We start from the raw sequence: 18668 nt of genomic DNA on the forward strand, positions 1-18668 counted from the left end.
TAAGCAGCAGTGTGCAAGGTCAGATGACATCTCCCTGTCAATGACTTACCCGTATTTGTCAGCCAGGTCCCGGGCTTGCCTTTCATTGACTTCCCTCTGGTCTGGCAGGTCTGCCTTGTTGCCAATTAATACTATATCTGGATTTTCACAATAAGCATTTGCTTGCAGTTGGCCTTAGGAAGAAAGCAGATGGACCCAGCACGTTAGTTATAAACAAGTAATGTCAAATGACTGCTCATACTTTGAGTTCCTTTTCTTTTTTTCATACTTCAAATTCCTAGTTTAATTGTTCACCTCCAGCTTGGCTGCTCGCTAGTTATATCATATTAGCCAAGTTACTTCACTTTACGCAACTGCAGCTTCCTCATCTATAAAATGAATGAAGATGATGCCTCAAAAATTGCAGATTGTGAATATAAATAATGATTGATATGAAGCACCTAGACGATCACCTTTCAGTGCTCTTGAATACCTGGGGACATGTCCTCCAAGATGGACATACTGCTTCAGACTATTTGTTCCTCAAATATAAGTAGAGATAATAGAACAGGAATTTTAAGTGTGTAAGTTTGCTCTTTCCTTTAAGAGGCTGCTACATTTTTTTTTTAAGTGGGTGCCACACCCAACATGGAGCCCAATGCAGGGCTTGAACTCATGAACCTGAGATCAAGACCTGAGCTAAGATCAAGGGTCAGATCTTAACTGACTGAGCCAACCAGGTGCCCCACAGCGGCTACATTTCTATCTCCTGAAGTCCAAGGTGAAGACCTATTAGAATAGAATGTTTCCGAACCACCACAAATTTATGCAGAAACAATTTTAAGACAGGTCATTGTTTTTCTTTTTCTCCAGGATACGCTGTGCAAAAGAGAGAAGAAAGAGGGAGAGAAGGTGGGAGGGACGGAAGGAAAGAAGGAAGGATGAAGAAGGGTTGGGGAGGGAGGGAGGGAACAAGGAAGGAAGGAAGGAAAGGAAGGAAATGAGACGAAATCTGTCAACCCACGTTTTTGAAGTTACGGGGATTACTTTAATTTCTATTTCAAGGCATGCTGTATGCAACTTTGCTGAGGAGGAAGATCAGGCTTACCCTTTAACACTGATTATTTGGGTGTTAAAAATTGAAGTGTTATGAGACATGCCAATGAATTATCTTAAATCCCAATAGTATTCTTCTGGATCTTTTTTTAAATAAGGAAGAATTTTATCTGCTTTGAAAAAGGATGAACAAATCATTCTCTGAAAGAATCTAATAATCTTATTATCTCTTTATCTCCTCAGAATCTAATAATACCCCCAAAATTTAGAGAAAGAAATACAATACTAAAAGGAAATAGAGACAAATCCTAGGATAAACACTCAGTTGGAGAAGCAATGAAGGAAGTCAGAATTTGTTGGTATCTGTCCCCATGGTAGCAACTGTATTATTGAACTCACTTTTAAAGCAGTTATATGTATTAATTATAAATATATAATAATAAGAAATACATATTTTTTGAGTATCTATTCTGTGCCAGACACTAATCCCAGCTTTGGGCTATTGCGATGGAACAAAGCCAGCAAAGTCTGTACTTTCATAGAGCTCACATTCTAGTGGCAGAGAGTCAAAAGGACAAGTAAGCAAAGAAATACGTAATATGTCAGGTGGTGGCAGTGATAAAAGGGAATATAAAGTGTACTGAGGAGCTACAAAGTAGTGAAGCATACTAGTTTATTTTTTAAAGATTTTATTTATTTCAGAGAAAGTGTGCATGCACGCACGCACAAACAGTGGGGAGGGGCAAAGGGAGAGGGAGAAGCGGACTCCCCACTGAGCCTGATGTGGGACTCGATCCCACGACCTGGGATCATGACCTGAGCGGAAGGCAGATGCTTAACGGACGGAGCCAGCCAGGCGCCCTGAAGCATACTAGTTTAGACAGGTGGTCAGGGAAGGCTTCTTCCAAGAGAGAAAGTTTGAACAAACCCTTGAAGGAAGTGAGAGAACTGTCACACTCCATAAATGGGAGAAGAGAGATCGAGGCAGAGAAAATCAGAATGTACAAAAGCCACAAAGTAGGGAATGTGCCTTTTGTCCTGGGAACAGCAGGAGAGACGTTTGGCAGGAGGCCAGCGAGCTGGGACAGATTAAGAGTAAATTACACAGGAATCTAAGGCCTTATCACCAAGGCCTTACAGGTGAGTGGAGGATTCTGGATTTTATTCCAAGTGAGTTGGGAGGTCCCAGAGGGACTTTGAGCAGGGGAATAACGTGATCCAGTGTTGTTTTTTTTTTAAAGATTTATTTATTTATTTGAGGGAGAGAGAGAAAGAGCAGGGGGGAGGGGCAGAAGGAGAGAGAATCTTAAGCAGACTCCCCACTGAGCGAGGAGCCTGACTCGGGGTTCAATCCCATGACCCCGAGATTATGACCTGAACTGAAATCAAGAGTCGGATGTCCAACCGACTGAGCCACCCCGGTGCCCCAGTACAATCCGATTTTTAAAAAAATCCCCCTGGCCACGGACAGCCCCAACAAATCTAGAAATGACAAGCCTATCACCAGTCCATAGGACTGCTTGTATATCCCGTTAGGATCAAAATTTTTTATTATAATAAAAATGCAAATAAAGTATTCCCTTTAGTGCTACATCAATTTTTAGAAAACGAAAATCAAACACTACTTTCCTATGCTGACATAGATCAATCTGTCTTCAATAACTGATTAGGCTACTGTTAACTTATGTCTAAATTGTACAGATTTTTCATTTTAAGTCTTCCTTACATTTGAACATTTTTTTCCAAAAAAGTAAAATTTCAATGTGAGCTGATTGACACACTGTACCTTATCTTCATGTGGCTGGTCTGCTCTGGAGCAGTTTCTCACCAAATTAACCATCCGTTAATTCATCTATTAGTTAACCAGTATGCAAGGGCATACATTTTTAGGGGCCAGTGTACCCTCTCAGAAAACACTGTTGCTTTTCTCTCTCTCCTTTCCAGATTAAATGTGGTAGCTCACATATTTGTAAGAAGTCCTTTAAGACTTACTGGATAAATGGAATTAATAGCCTTTCAACTGTGATAATAAAGACCTTGAATATTATATATTATTATATATATAGGCTGTGAGAGCTATGCAGGCTTCTCCTAAGAGTGCCAAAGGAAGGTATGATCCCAAGCCACCTTCGGTGAGTCACCTATAGTCCATCACTTTGAAGGTGACACAGGAAATGCTAAACTCATGGATTCCCAAGGTTAATCTGGGGAACCCAATCTGGTTTCATGTTGGGAGGCAAAGAAGCAAATAGTGCTGTTGGGGCCCAAAGTGGCCAATGCAAGTGACTTGGTCCCACTTACTCATCCAGTTTCTGACATTTAAGAAGCTCTGTTGACTGGTGAGGTCAAACATTAATAAGAAACCCATGGCATCTCTGAAAAATGCAGTGGTGAGGCTCCGGAATCTGCCAAGAAAGCACAGTGGACAGTTCTGGAAGTTAGCCCATAAACATATGATGATAGTACACACAACACCATTTCCCTTTGAAATGTGAAATCCCCATGGCATCCCTTATGGATTCTCCTATAGAATAAGAGAGTGGGCAAAAAGATTGCTGAAAGATCATGGAAGGGCATCTGGTTGTAGACATTTCTTAGGACCACATCCTGGCTTTATGGCCTATAGCACTTATGCACACAGAGTTTGTAACATTCAATCACATGATGGCTTACACAGCCCCTTGGACTCTTTCTCTTGTTGGCTCACAGATATCTTGTGGTCCACAATCATGATGGAAGCCACTTTCAAATGGGGACTTTAACTTATATTTTTCAATCTCCCTTGTCTGTGCCTAGAAGAAAGCTTGGCATTTAGTAGCCTAAAAATGAATGCCCGTGATTACGTGCAGAAAACCACAACTTGTTAGCAACTGAAACTGGGGTTCTTTTGCAGGGAAAAAACAACATTGATGAGAAGACTCTTTTATAAGCACTGTGGGGGTAAAGCTGAATTTTAGTCTGGTATCCATGTCTCACGAGGAAGAGGGAAAAACACTGAAGAAAGGAGGAAGAAGAAGATGCTTAGGGGAAGCAAGACAAAGTCAGAGAGATGTAGTGTTGGAGACAGAAAGCAAGAACGCTCATCTCTACTGGAGGATTTTGAAGAATATACTCTGTCATTTGTTGCGTGAAGACTTCTCTCCTCTGCTCCAACCTCTTCCCCCCTGAACTCTTCAGTAAAATTGAAGGTGTGCTGAGATCCACTTCAATGGCAGGAATGGGCAAAACCAGACACCACACAGAGGGACCAGAGAAAGGTTTGGGTTATACTGATACAGAAGTGAATTTGGAAATGGGTTTTTAGAAATGTACATAACTTTGAAATACAGACTATCACTTCCTATCCTAAATGTCCTCCTAATTTTTGGTCTCCTATTTTAGCTTATTTGTGGATTCTTTAGTTTCCTTGGAGTTCTATTTTCAACCCCTTCCCACCACACATACATTCACTGAGTGAGTAAGCTCATCTACTTCCCTGGGCTCAATTGTCACCTACATGTTGAAACCCAAATGAATAGGTGTAGATTTATCCTGTCATTCACACTGTGTGCCCAATTACATGTTGTGTGTTTCTGGTTGGAGGAAACTGAAGCACCTTTAACTTCACGGGACTAAACCCAACCTGGCCCCTCCTCCTGATCTCTTCTTCTATCAATGCATCACCGTCTTTGGAGTAACCACGGCTTCTTTCTCCTTCACCTACTGTATACAATCACCAAGCATCTCCTGACCTTGTCATTTCTGTCCATCCACTCTAGTTTTTTTTTTTTAGAACAAAGCTTTTTTTTTTTAAAGATTTTATTTATTTATTTAATTGACAGAGAGAGAGAGACAGCGAGAGAGGGAACACAAGCAGAGGGAGGGTCAGAGGGAGAAGCAGACTTCCCACTGAGCAGGGAGCCCGATGCAGGGCTCGATCCCAGGACCCTGAGATCATGACCTGAGCTGAAGGCAGTCGCTTAACCAACTGAGCCACCCAGGCACCCCCATCTACTCTAGTTTTGAGCCTATCCTCTTTCATCTGAATATTTTCAACCATCTTCTTAACACATTTCTTGTCTCCAGTTTTGTTTGGGACCCTCCCCTTCACTGATCCCTTCCTGCTGACTATATAAATCCTCTGCTACAAACATCTAAATGATGCTCTTAAGATAATGACTGAACTCTCTAATACGCTGTCAGGCTCTGTGTGAATTGACCCTTGCTCTTCTATCCGGCTTCATCTCCTGACTGCCCATAGGCATGCTGATCTTCTTTTAGTTCTTAGAAAGTTCACTCTCCCCCTAAGCTCTCACACACGCTGTTCTTTCTGTGGGTAACCTGGCCTTAATGCTTCCTCTACCTCCTACCTCTTTAGCCTGGATAAGACTCACTCACTCATACACTGTGTATGACTATATGTTATATATATATAACAGTCTCAGAGGAAATAGCACTTTCCCAAGCTGCCTTCCTAATACCCACATCTGGGTTATAGGCTCCTCCTGGTGCACCTGCCCATCACCTGTTGTTTTCCTGACACTGTCCTAAGGCTGTATTGCAATTGTTCGTTATCTGTTCAAATTCTATCCTAGACTTGTGAGCTCCAACAAGAAAGGAGTTATGTTTCTAATTTGCTATCCATTATATTTTCATGGCCTTGAACATATTTGCTCACAAAATGTCAAATTAAGAGAAAGAAAAAAAGAGAAAGAGAATAGCAAAGGATATTCAAGTATTAAAGATGTCAATGACTTCAGTAGAGAACAATTCTTTTTTTTTAAAGATTTTATTTATTTATTTGAGAGAGAGAATGAGAGAGAGAGAGAGAGCATGAGAGGGGGGAGGGTCAGAGGGAGCAGACTCCCCGCTGAGCAGGGAGCCCGATGCGGGACTCGATCCCGGGACTCCAGGATCATGACCTGAGCCGAAGGCAGTCGCTTAACCAACTGAGCCACCCAGGCGCCCGAGAACAATTCTTTTAATACCAAAGCAAAGAGAATAGATATTTTAATGACTATTTCCAAATCAGATTTTTTGGTAAGGCGTTAATCATGATAATTATGAAATACCAAAAATTTTACTCAATTTTTTCTTGTGGAATTGTTCCTACCAGTTGCTGGAAGCTCACCAAGATGCTTTTACCGAAGTTTTCTTTCTGTTTGGGGACTAGCTGTATTCACAAAATTGTCTCCTACTCAACTACAATAGTGTGGCTAAGACAACTGCTCTCTGTTCTCTCCCAAAAAGAGAGAGAGGGGGAGAAAAAGAGAGTGCGTGACTGTGTGTGTTTCATTTAAGGACAAGACTGTGCCATGTCCCCCTCTCATTGCCCATAGCACAATGACAAAGTGATTTTTTTTTTATGTTAATGGTCTTTTTATTGGGAAAAAAAGGCTAGCATTTACAACTTGAAGTGGATGCAAATTCTAATTTCTCGAACAGCAATGCTGATGGTTGTGCTAAAATCCACAGTCACAGCTTACTCTGCTGGCTCCAAGTCATGGCTCAGAAGGTTTTAAAAACAGAGTCCAAAGATGCTCCCTTGGTAAAGGTTTCATTTTTTTTTTAATTCATTTTTTTAAGATATTTTTTATTTATTTATTTGACAGAGAGACAGAGAGCACAAGTAGGCAGAGCGGCAGGCAGAGGGAGAGGGAGAAGCAGGCTCTCTGCTGAGCAGGGAGCCCAATGCGGGGCTCGATCCCAGGACCCTGGGGTCATGACCTGAGCTGAAGGCAGCCGCTTAACGGACTGAGCCACCCAGGCGCCCCTAAAGGTTTCATTTTTAAAAAATTTGTGTTAATGGTGATGGCCTGACACCCATTTCACCGCAGTACACTGCAGACAATGCTAAATCAACACACGCAGCATGGGATGAGTGTCATTGTCACCATGGGGGGGAGGGGTACACGGAAGTACACAAGGGCCATCCTGCTTAGTGGGGCTATGTTACTTTTATTTTTTTATTTATTTTTTTGTTAAAGATTTTATTTATTCATTTGAGAGACAGAGAGAGAATGAGAGACAGAGAGCATGAGAGGGAGGAGGGTCAGAGGGAGAAGCAGACTCCCCGCTGAGCAGGGAGCCCGATGTGGGGCTCGATCCCGGGACTCCAGGATCATGACCTGAGCCGAAGGCAGTCGCCCAACCGACTGAGCCACCCAGGCGCCCCGCTACGTTACTTTTAAAACATGCCTCTTGTGTAGATTTCACTGGGGTAAACATTTTTGCATCTACAGCAACGTGGATAGGACATTCTTGTTCTAGAACAGGCTCACAACCTAGACCATTCTGCCCAGCACCCTTGTTATCCCCTTCCTTCCGAAGGTGACTCCAGGGGAAAGGTAAATGATTTCCAGCTTATTCACCAATCTCATTCTGTCCTGTGAGTCAGTAGGGTGGGGAAAGCTGGGACCACATTGGGAAAAAAAAAAAAAAAACAAAAAAACAGATCCCAGAGTCACATTATTACCTTCTCCCTCACTGGGAACTAAGGCTGTGTCCTGTATCCTTGAGGTTTACATAAGGGGTATGATTTTTCCTTGTTCCATGATACCACTTTTATCAATAAGCATAATCTTATACGGGTTATACTGCCAGATGTTTTTAGGCACAGGGCTGAGGTGTGAGACACTGTTTATCTTGTTGCATAGTTACACCTTAGTTTATAGAGAATGCAAAATTCTCAAGGGATGAATCACCTTCATGTTACTAAGACTGTCCCTAGTTTTCCTCACTCCCTCAGAGAGCAGCCGTCTTAGGGGGGCAGAGGAGAGAAGCCTACCATCATGCAAGGCTGACATATCATGTGTGAGGACATATGGGAACCACATTTTCTCATATTACTTTTTCAAAAATGAATTAAATTGGTCTATAAAACATACATCTTTGTGACAACAAAACTGACATATGAACAGAAATTCTTGTGAGGAATGACTTCAGAAGAACTAGCAGTGTTGAAGAATGTGTGTAAATGGAATTCACAGTCAAAAGAGCTAACGGAGAGGGCCCAGCACCTCTCCTGGCGTTTACACTCACTGAAAGCGAGAACACTTTGGACGCATTTCAAAAACTAAAGTGTTTACAAGCATAAACATTCTAAGACATGTGATGCAGAATTTGGAGGTATGTGCCTTCTAAACATCTTCTCTGACAATCTACTGCCAATTTTTATTTAATGTGATATTGAAAAGCTTCACTAGCTTGTGGTCTTTAGCCCTTTGAAACCTTGGATCTCAAAGAAACATCTTTTCCTCCAGCTCTAAGCAAACAACACTCCTGTCTTCTGAGCTTCTCTTGCCTTGGACATCGTACCAGAGAAGATGCTAGAAAACCAAGCACAGTCTGTGCCCCTGTAATGCTGACAATTTTGTTGGGGTAAGAAGGCCACAGGTGAATCGAAGAACCGCAGTTACAGACAAAAACCAAAGATTTGCATTCTTACAAGGTGGTATTTAATTAATCGAGTAGCTTAAGGGATGGTGGGATAGGCGTAGGAGTTTCACAGAAAGAGGGAGTTTGTCTCAGATGGGCATTTAGAAAGGCTCCACAGAGGAGGTGGTCCATGAGCCAGGCCTGGTGAAAGGAGAGGATCAGGGAAGGTGGGGAGGGAGGAAAACATTCTAGCCAGAGAGCAATGGTGTGACCCAAATCTTAGAAAACTAAGCCAGTCAAGAGGCACAGGACAGACAGTCTGTGCAAAAGAATGGAAAAACTTGGGAAAGATCTTACCACCCTTTCTTCAATTCCCTCTCCAGGTTGCCCTTGTAATCATGTTAATTTCCCACTTTAATTTAATTAAATTCTAGAGAAGGTTTTTTTTTTCTATTAGAAAGTACAAAGACAACATTTAACAAGGATCTCCAGAGATTGCTAAAGATCTGATTTTTGAAGTCTATACCAAATCCACAATGCTAGTTATCATTAATGAACTATAAATAATTTATTTTCATTTCTTGACATAAATGTCTATTTTAGAACCAGGAGAAGAGTTGTACAACATTTGCTTTTCAAGTCCATGTACAGCATTCACTTTAAAAGAAGTTTTTCTTGGCTGTTTGTGGCTAGAAACAAAGTAATTTACTATTACCGCTCTTGGCCGGCAGTGTCCCAAAGCTGAAGGTGCACTTTAAAGGCTTTCCCTGATGATCCATTTGGTCCCTGGGTATTATAAACCTAAAAGATACAATTTTCATCAGTTAATATTACTTTGGATTTTGTAAACATTCAAATTCTCTGGGTTCACTCAGCATGTTTTTTCTCAATTACTATAATCAAAGTTCATAGTGCAGAATAAATATTTGCTCTGTTTTTTCCAGAAGTATCACATATACTCTCACTTTTAAATGTCAAGTACAAGTATGATTTTCAACACAATTTAGGCATACTGCGAACTTAAATTAGACACCTTCTGTCATTTCCTCACGGAGGCAGCAAACATTAGATTTAGGACCCAAGTTCTAGGTTCGAATATCAACCCTTCATTTCACTTCTTTGAATCTCATTTTCTTACAGCAAACTGAGACCCACAATCTCTTCCTACTTTACAGAGTTACTGCAAAAATAAATGACATAACAGATGTGAACGTACTTTTAAAATGTTAAAATGCTTTACTAATACCGGAATATCTTTTGCTATGACTTGGACTTCCAAAGTGACCTACCCATGAAATATACACAGAATTTCTCAATAAGTTTACAAAAGATATTTCAAGTCTTCCTTTACTAGCCATTTTTTCCAAAGGCTCTTTTTCTTAATGTTTAAATTTTCAAAATTATGGCCTTCTGACTTCTTATTTAAGCAAAGCCTAACGACTTTAATACTTCATCGGCTCCCCTAAGTATGGTTTAGTAGAGATGTTTAAAGTGTGGTTTAGCTTAAGCATGGTTTAGTAAAAATGTTTAAAGGGAACACTTTGCAAGGACTTATCTTCCTAGGTCAGTGGAGGCATTTGGGAGGGGTGAAGTCACAGGAAAACCCTGGAGGGGTTGGAAGCCAGGTTGCTAAGACTACACTAAAATGTATGGACCTTCAGATAAGGTACAGGATGTATACGGAACCATGATCTAACTTCTCAACCACGATTTCCTTTTCTCCCCCCACCAAGCCTCAAGCAAAGAGTAGATTTGTGACATCAAATGGAAGCGTCAGCCATGTTGGCAATCAAGAATACCTTGGGTGGCAGTAAATCTGGCTCAGCTTATGTGTCTATGCTACACGTCTCACATGTCACAATATCCTTATTCCTGTCATTAGCGTCTAGCATAGGAGAAGAAAGCAGTTGTAATCCTCACTTAAACTCCCTTATCTTGGAAAATAGCATGGACTGGTCTCACATTCTGTTCATAATAAGCTAGTGATTGATAGTTGAGTCTACACATAAATAAAAATGCAGCAAGGACTTACAAAGCTCATGTTCCAGCTATTTGCCAATCATTCTTTTAACTTCTCTCTGAAGAGTTGAGAAATGAACACTAGTTCTTATTGAGAAACTTAACTCAGATCAAGAGTTAAGGGCTTTGCAACCCGGATCATTCAAGTTTTGAAAGATTCCTAGAGAATTCATAGAAAACACACTATATAAACCCGTGAATTATTTCTTTGTCCTATATGCTTTTGGAGACAGGTGATAGTGCCACTCCACATTTTTCTTAGCAAAATGTTATTTATAATTGAGAACATTAAGAATATTCTAAATTGAATCAAAGTGACAGGTTATGAATTTCCTGTGAGAAAAGGCAGACACCTTGCAATGCAATAAACATAGCTTCTTAATTCTCTTTTATATGGGGGGGTAGAAATAAGCAACAAGGTTAACATAACAGTATGGTTAAAAACTCACCACACGTTTTTCCCGAAAGTCTATTCCTACTGTCGTGATAAACTTGGGATTGAATTTATTGTCTGTGTATCGATAAAGAAATGTCGTCTTCCCCACCCCTGAATCTCCAAGGGCCAGGAGTTTGATCAGATAATCATAGTCCCCATCGGTCATAGTGATAGTCTTGGTGAGCCTGTGTAGGAGAGGAAAAACAGTAGGTTATGATAAAAATCGGTTTCCCTTTGCCTTCCTTTAAAACACAACATAAATGTACGTTTCAAGGTTAAAATAGTTGAATACTTCTCTTCTGTCAAATTCTGAATTAACTTATTCAGAGCAGCTTCAGGAGTAAGGGCACCTCTATTATTTCACTCAGTACAAATCTTTTTACATCACGTCAGTTAATATGGAACAGAAAGCTATCTGGTTCCCACAATAGCCGTTGCCGCAGTAGTAGTAGAACTTAGCCACAGCTTTTAGTTTTAAAGCCAATGCCCTTTGCAGCCAGGAGGATGGTGCCAGGAAGAGAAGGAGGTCACAGGAAACAGAAAAGCCTGCCCAAGTTGATGCAGGTAGACTAGGGAGAGACTGAGATTACATATGGGTAGTGGAAGAGAAAAGCCTAGGGAAACATTTTGCATCTAATCATGCATAATGAGCTTCCTATTATGTGCATGCAAAATATTCCTTTTTAATTTAAAAAATTTAACAACTGAGATGACAACCTTTAAAAACATTGATTTGAAATCATTTCAAAAGCAGTGTCTAAAAATCTTCTGTTTTGAAATACCAAAGCCTCTGTTCTCCAATGGCAAATCTGCTGTATTTGGCAAACCTGCCGAATATTTTCCAGACCTTGAAAACGGAGAAAAGCTAAGTAAGAGGCATGACTATGGTAATTTTGCTAGTATTTCTCCTGCTTGAAAGAATGCCATTTGCCATTTTTCCCATTGTCCTGACCTCCTTTGCCTCGGTCTTAGTTTCTTCTGTTGTTATAATGACTATGGGTGAGGCCATGGGCTAATGCCAAGAACACCTGCACTGGTGATACCTTTGAATTACACTATCACCTACTGAATACATGAGGTTTCCACTCCAGAGGTCAGCGAAATGATTTGCCATTGGATAAAACTTTCTGATTCATGAGTTGTAGAAACAGGTTTATGATAGCCCCACATACAGGAAGGCCTATAAAGAAGTTCCTAGAGAAGTATCTCTCCTATTATATGAACGGGCAGAATATTTTCCCACCTTTACAGATCCAGAAAACATCGTACTCTTCAGTTCTGGGGCAATTAAAATTAAATTTCAACAAGTTATCCCATAGACATATCTAAAAATTTCTAGATAATTCTAATCATTTTCTATCTGTAAGAAAATGATGCACATGTTCATCGCTTCAAATAAAACTTTATTTTATACATAGTCACTTTAGTTAGTTATCAAAACTAAAAGGTTTCATGTCTTTGGATAATGATGAAGATGATAATTAGGTACTTAGCAAATCAGTATCATTACATCATTTGGAAGATTGGCAAATTTTTTACATTAGAAGTTTCTAAAATTTGAACCATCCTGCTGCTAAATCCTGTTAAATATATTATGGATATATGTTTCTTTAATTAATGAAGTGTTTTTGCGTTAAAGCATTCTGAAAGCTGCCAATACATACTTCTATGCTTAAGCTCTCCTCCCTTACAATATGCTTTCTTCACTGAGTAGGACTCTCACCGTGAATGTTTGCTGACAATGAATGTTCTCTCTTTTATTGTTGTTGCTTTCGTTTAGTATCTATACAAAGTATAATCATTGCTCAGGAAGAAGTGCTTAGCTTCCATCAACAACCAGCCTTCCTCAATAAAAGGATGCAGGTATCTCAAGTATTGACCTGAAATTCTTCTTGGAAAATGTCTTCATTGACTGACTACCTAGCAGTGACTAGTTCTGGGTTCAGATGTTCTAAATATCTTACCAGGACTTTATATAGTTGAAGATGTTGCTGTTCCTAGTCTTTGAAACAAATGGATTGCTAGAGGAGACTGCTGTCAAAGTAGTATAATTTCCCCCCATTTGGGTCTATCTGGGCCACCATTACTTGACTTTTTTCTCTCTTTGCCTCCCAAACTTGTTCCTGGGCAACTCCTCTGAAGGGTGACAAAGTCTGTCATTTCACTAGTAGAAGTGGATGAAACTGCTAATTCTCTTGGGAAAGAAGGATTAAATTTATTCTGAGATGTGTGACCAAAGCTAAATTCTTCCTGTTGCGGGGGAGGAAATTAAAGGTACTGACTACCTAAATACAAGACAAAGTTGGAGGATACTGTGGCCCCCTGGCCTGGAAAAATGAAAATAATAGAGTCAAGAAGATATAGCAGCACACTTTCAGTTTTTGCTTAAAGTTAACTACGTTTTTTGCAATATTGTTTTGTGACAGAGTTAAGAAAAGCTAAATCTTGAGCAAATCTAGTTAAATACCTTCAATATATAGTATCAGGTCCAAAAAAATGAAAATTTTAAAAATGTAATTTATAATCTAGTACCTGATAAGGCATGCTTACACTTAAAGATGTAAAAAAAAAAAAAAAATACAACATAGTTTTACAAGATGGGGAACATGATTAATTGACAGATGAGTCAAATAGTTGTGCTTTTAGTTCAAACAAAACAGGAACCTTCATGGGCTGCAGTGGTCTGAGACTTTGTAGAGAAAGATGAACTTGTATTTAATCTTATAACAAAGGGAGGAATTACCTATGTGGAAAGAAGGTATAGGACCACTTCCCACTTGTAGAATGAGATGATCACCACTTGCCAGCTACACGACCTACCAAGTATTCCTGATCTGCGATTTGTTTTCTGTTGTTGGTACATAAACTTGCCGGGGGCAATACTGACTTGCCTCCCAGTCAGGCTCTAATCCCGGCTCTTTTCTGTAAGTGAATGGTTGTGGATACTTTGTGGCATTGAACAAAAATTCCACCTGAAATGAATGCAAAGCTTGGCACCATAGAAAACCTTTATTTAGTGTCTCCAGTAGACTCGTTAAAGAAATTGACAAAGTAAACTCAGCATGAGATCGTTTGCCTTTTAAGTTTCTTTTGAAAATGAATTTTCTCATTTTTGTATCACTACTCATATATAGTTACTTAGTTTGGTTCCGCTTTTATTACCATGTGATTTTCTGAGTCCTAAAATCATATGACCTCAATATTCTATCCTTGGCCCGGCAAATATGACAGCGCAAAGAAAAATAAAAACCTTGGCAAAGTTCCCTTTTCCAAGAACTGAGATAAAAAAAATTATCTGGGAAGGATCAAAAAGCTGACAAGTTTAGCAGTATTTATTCCCGCACAATGATTGATGGTCTTGTCAACTCTTCCTTCTATGGATCTAAAAGTAAAGAAAAAGCCAGAAGATTGCTGTACTTCAGGAAATATGTCTGACTCTTTCCCATTATCACTGTGTCACAAGCTAAACTACAAGAGCCAGGAGGTCTTTTAGATATAGAAACTGAGGGATCAGCCTCCGAGCCCTTCATGGGAAGGTAAGGGGCTGGGAAGAGTAGGAAAAAGAATCCAAAACACTTGTGAGGCTCTACTTAATGAAGAGTCTTAAACGTAGAAGGAAATCTAAATAACCCTGTGGTCTAATCCTCAGTTTACAGATGAGAAGTCATGAGCACAGAAGTTATGTGATTTGTGGGATGAGAGTTTCTAACAACAACAAAAAAAAATCCAAGACTATGGTTTGTTATAATTTGAAATGAAAAGTGGATTAGATAGGTAGAAAGTAGAAATATTTTCATTCTATGGGGGAAGGGAATTTTCTCTGGTTATGGACAGGGACATGATTTTCATAGTTAGACTATCTCAAATGAGGCTGCCCATAGTTTCTTTCTCTCTTTTTCCCCACTGCTATGCCTCATTCTTGTTCAACATAAATCCTATTTGCTCAGAAACTTAATATCCTTTGTCCACTGCTGGATCCAGAGTCCAATACAGTGGTTGGCATGTATTAGGGGATCAGTACATATGTGTTGAGCGTTGGAGCCATGCAAATGTCACAATTAGTGAAATTAATCTTTGAGCAGTTGGTGGACGTGGAGTCCCTCCAAGTTCAGGACTTACATTCTCCTTCCTTCCTCAATTGTGAAGGGACTATTTAGATTAAATGATCACTGTGGGACCTTCCGGGTCTGGCTTCCCAAGCTCATTTTTCTATTTCTATAAAAACCTTCTCAAAATAGAATACTTGTATCTTCAGAGAAGCAGTTTCAAAGAACCTGGGAAAAGAGAAAGCACAGAGGGACTGTAATTTTTGGACATGAGATCTGTATTGGCAGAGAGCATATAAACTTGTCAGTTGAATAGGTCAGGGCTCAGAACTGGGCTTCTCCATGAAAGCACCCATTCACCCATCTAACACATACTCACTGGCACCTCATAATTTGCATGATATTCTGTATGACTCTGAGGATATACTCTGTTTTCTCTAGAGGGAAGCTTAACAAACATTACAGATATGTATGGATGACTACTATACAGGCGGACTTACCCACACAAATTTAAGACATTCTTTGCTAGTTCTCCAACTAATAATCTTAAAAATGCCATGACAAGCTTTATGACCCTGTGACTTGAACTTATTAAATTAATAAAACCAAGTTAATACTCTTTTTTAAAAATATTTTATTTATGGGATGCCTGGGGGGCTCAGTCGGTTGGGCATCTGCCTTCAGCTCAGGTCATGATCCCAGAGTCCCGGGATCGAGCCCTGCATCGGGCTCCTTGTTCAGCGGGGAGCCTGCTTCTCTCTCTGCCTGCCGCTCCCCCTGCTTGTGCTTTCTCTCTCTCTCTCCCTCTTTCTCTCTCTCAAATAAGTAAATAAAATCTTTAAACAAAAAATCTTTTTAAAAAAAGAATTTATTTAGTTATTTATCTATTTGAGAGAGAGAAAGAGGAGAGAGAATGGAGAGAAAAGAGCATGAGCAGGGAGAGGGGCAAAGAGACAAGCAGACTACCTGCTGAGCACGGAGCCCAACACAGGGCTCGATCCCAGGACCTTGAGATCATAATCTGAGCTGAAGTCAGATGCTTAACTGACTGAGCCACCCAAGGGCCCCAAAACAAACTTAATATTCTTAAGGAACTTTGGAAAGCTTAAAATAATAGACAAAGTATCAGTGATATTACTTTGTAGGTACTTTACATAAAATAAAGCTGTCAAGCATAAAATGGACAGATGCTTAATATTTCCTCATTAATCTTTATTCGACTGGTTTGTATTGGGCTCCAGTAGGTATATCTTGAGATCTGGAATTCCCACAGCAACATGTCATTGAGTGATAGCCTAAGGGTGGTTTTCATTGACTGACCTTAAAATTCTGCTTCCCATCACCACATTCATGTCCTAAAGGCTAGAGTTAAATTATGGCTGGAACTGGGGTGCGTTGATGGCACAGTTGGTTAAGCGTCCAACTCCTGATTTTGGCTCAGGTCATGATCTCAGAGTCATGAGATTGGGCCCTGCATCGGGCTCCACGCTCAGCAGGGAGTCTGCTTGAGATTCTCTCTCTCTCTCTCATTCTGCCCCTCCCCCTACTCTCTCTCTCTAAAATAAATAAATCTTTTAAAAAAATAAATAAATTATGGCTGGTACTCAAGGGAGGGAAGTGGGGGAGTAATTAAAAAAAAACAAAAAACTTTGTATTCAGTAGCATTTTGTTCTGTTAGGAAGGTTTTAATTTTCATTTTGATTCTTCTTAAAGGCTATTTATAATTAATGGATGTGAGTCTATATAGAAAATTCAAACCCAATTATAAATATTAATCAATATCAACTTAAACAACCTTTACTTAAGCTGACAATGGTCTATGTGTCTCTTGCAGCAATCAAATCTATTTTAAAAGATAAAAATATCCATTTTGTTTCATTCTATGATCAAGGGATCTAATATAACAGAGATAAACCAAGAAGTTATTGAACTCTGAAGTTCAGCTTAATTGCCCTGAAAATAAGGGGTAAAAACTCTAACACAAGTCATCTTTAAATTGATTTATCTCCATTGATATATTATTCCCTCCATGATATATTATTATCTCCATGATATATTTTTAAATTATTCTCACATATTAAACTCACTTCTAAGCCAATGAATAATTTTGTCTCAATATTTTTTTCTCAAAAGTAACATTTTTTCCATGGGCTTAATTTTGTGGCAACTTTTGAAACTACGTGAGGGTTTTTCCTTTTTTTCTTTATTTTTATTACAAGAAATTTCAAACATGTACACAATTTGAGGGAATAGTAGTATACTCCCATATATCAATCAACCAGCTTCTAAATGATCAATAGTCCCAGGTTTATACCCAAAAGAAATGCAAACATACAACCACACAAAAACTTGTACACAAATGCTCATAACAGTCCCCAGAAGGAAACAATGCAAATGTCCATTAATGGATGAATGGATAAACAAAATGTGGCATGGCCATGCATCGGAATATTATTCAGCCATAAAAAGGGAAAGGTAGGGACACGTGCTACAACATGAATGAACCTTGACAACACGCTAAGTGGAAGAAGCCAGATGTAAAAGGCCACAGATTTTATGACATTATGGCATTACACATGTAATGTCCAGAATAGGCAAACTCGTGGAGACAGGATATAAGTTAGCATTTATTAGGGGATGCAGAGATGAGGAACTGGGGAGTGACTGCTAATGGGGAAGAAGCATTTTGGGAGGGATGACGAAAATATTCTTGATTTAGATAATAATGGAGGTATATTTTTTTGTGAATGTACTATAAACCACTGAATTGTATACTTTCAAAGGGTAGATTTTATGGTATATGAATTATACTCAGTGGAGTTATTTTAAAAGCCCAAGGAAGTAAAAATAACATATTTTATTTAAAAAAAAATTTTTTTAGCTGAGCTCCACTAGCTGGGTGTTAATTAATACTTGTTTACAGTGAAGTCAATTACTAGTATGAATCATGTATATTCAGATAATAATACCCTCCCGACCACAATGGAAAAGACCTGTAGAATATATTCAATTAGCCTTATTCTCACATTTACAGTAATTTCTTTTTTATAAAAATATTTCATATGGAGCAACTGGGTGGCTCAGTCAGTTAAGCGTCTGACTCTTGATTTTGGGCTCAGGTCATGGTCTCAGGGTCTGAGATTGAGACCCACTTCAGCCTCCGTGCTCAGCGCATGGAGTCTGCTTGAGATTCTCTCTCTCTCCGTCTCCTTCTGGTGTGCAACTGCCCCCCACCAATAAATGAATAAATAATCTTTTTTAAAAATTCCTTATTTGACAGGGTCCTGATAGCCAATCTACTGAGCAAATGTGCTCACAAATCAGGAGTAATTGAAAATCACTAAACAGCAGGACAGATTGGTCATCAGGAGCCTATGAAACAGCACTGGAACAGAACTTGGGTGTACATATCATCCAGTGGGTCCCAACGCTGGCTGATCATCAGTATTCCCTGGGGAGTTTACAAGTACAAACTCTAAGACCTCTCCAGAAGGACTGAATCAGAATCTCTGCAGGCAGGCCCTGGAACTTAGAGTTTACATATTCCACTAAAGTATGACAGTAAAGTGGCCAGATTCAGGAACTGTTTTTCTCCGTTTTTCACCTTAAGGCACGTCTACAGGAAACTCTTCAGAAGGTTGAGACTCTTAACCCCCTTCAGCAACTCACTCTAGAGTAGAAAAAACTCAATGGTCAAGAAAAGAGTCGGTTTATCTGATTTGATCTTGTTACAGTTGAGAGCAATTTCCTCTTGCTGATTGCCATCAGCCAAGCTT

At 39.5% G+C, this 18668-nt stretch overlaps 1 protein-coding gene across 8 annotated transcripts in view; it reads right to left on the reverse strand.

Annotated features, from left to right (window-relative positions):
• The window catches only part of RAB27B (RAB27B, member RAS oncogene family), a 140888-nt gene that overhangs the window by 7464 nt on the left and 114756 nt on the right, over window positions 1–18668 (reverse strand). For 6 of the 8 annotated variants that reach the window (XM_073898163.1, XM_073898162.1, XM_073898161.1 and 3 more), the window contains 4 exons: window positions 10860–11031; window positions 9107–9192; window positions 3337–3440; window positions 50–173 (listed from right to left, as the gene is read on the reverse strand). In XM_073898163.1, the coding sequence (XP_073754264.1) occupies window positions 50–173; window positions 3337–3440; window positions 9107–9192; window positions 10860–11012 (467 nt within the window). In that variant the 5' untranslated portion in view covers window positions 11013–11031. Of the gene's footprint in view, window positions 1–49; window positions 174–3336; window positions 3441–9106; window positions 9193–10859; window positions 11032–14965; window positions 15121–18668 lie in introns of all 8 variants that reach the window. The other 2 variants (XM_073898160.1, XM_073898158.1) reach the window with 1 other exon arrangement.

This window comes from Callorhinus ursinus, unplaced genomic scaffold, assembly GCF_003265705.2.
Source record: "Callorhinus ursinus isolate GAN/ISIS: 27379988/994484 unplaced genomic scaffold, GSC_fseal_2.0 scaffold11, whole genome shotgun sequence".
NCBI lineage: Eukaryota > Metazoa > Chordata > Mammalia > Carnivora > Otariidae > Callorhinus > Callorhinus ursinus.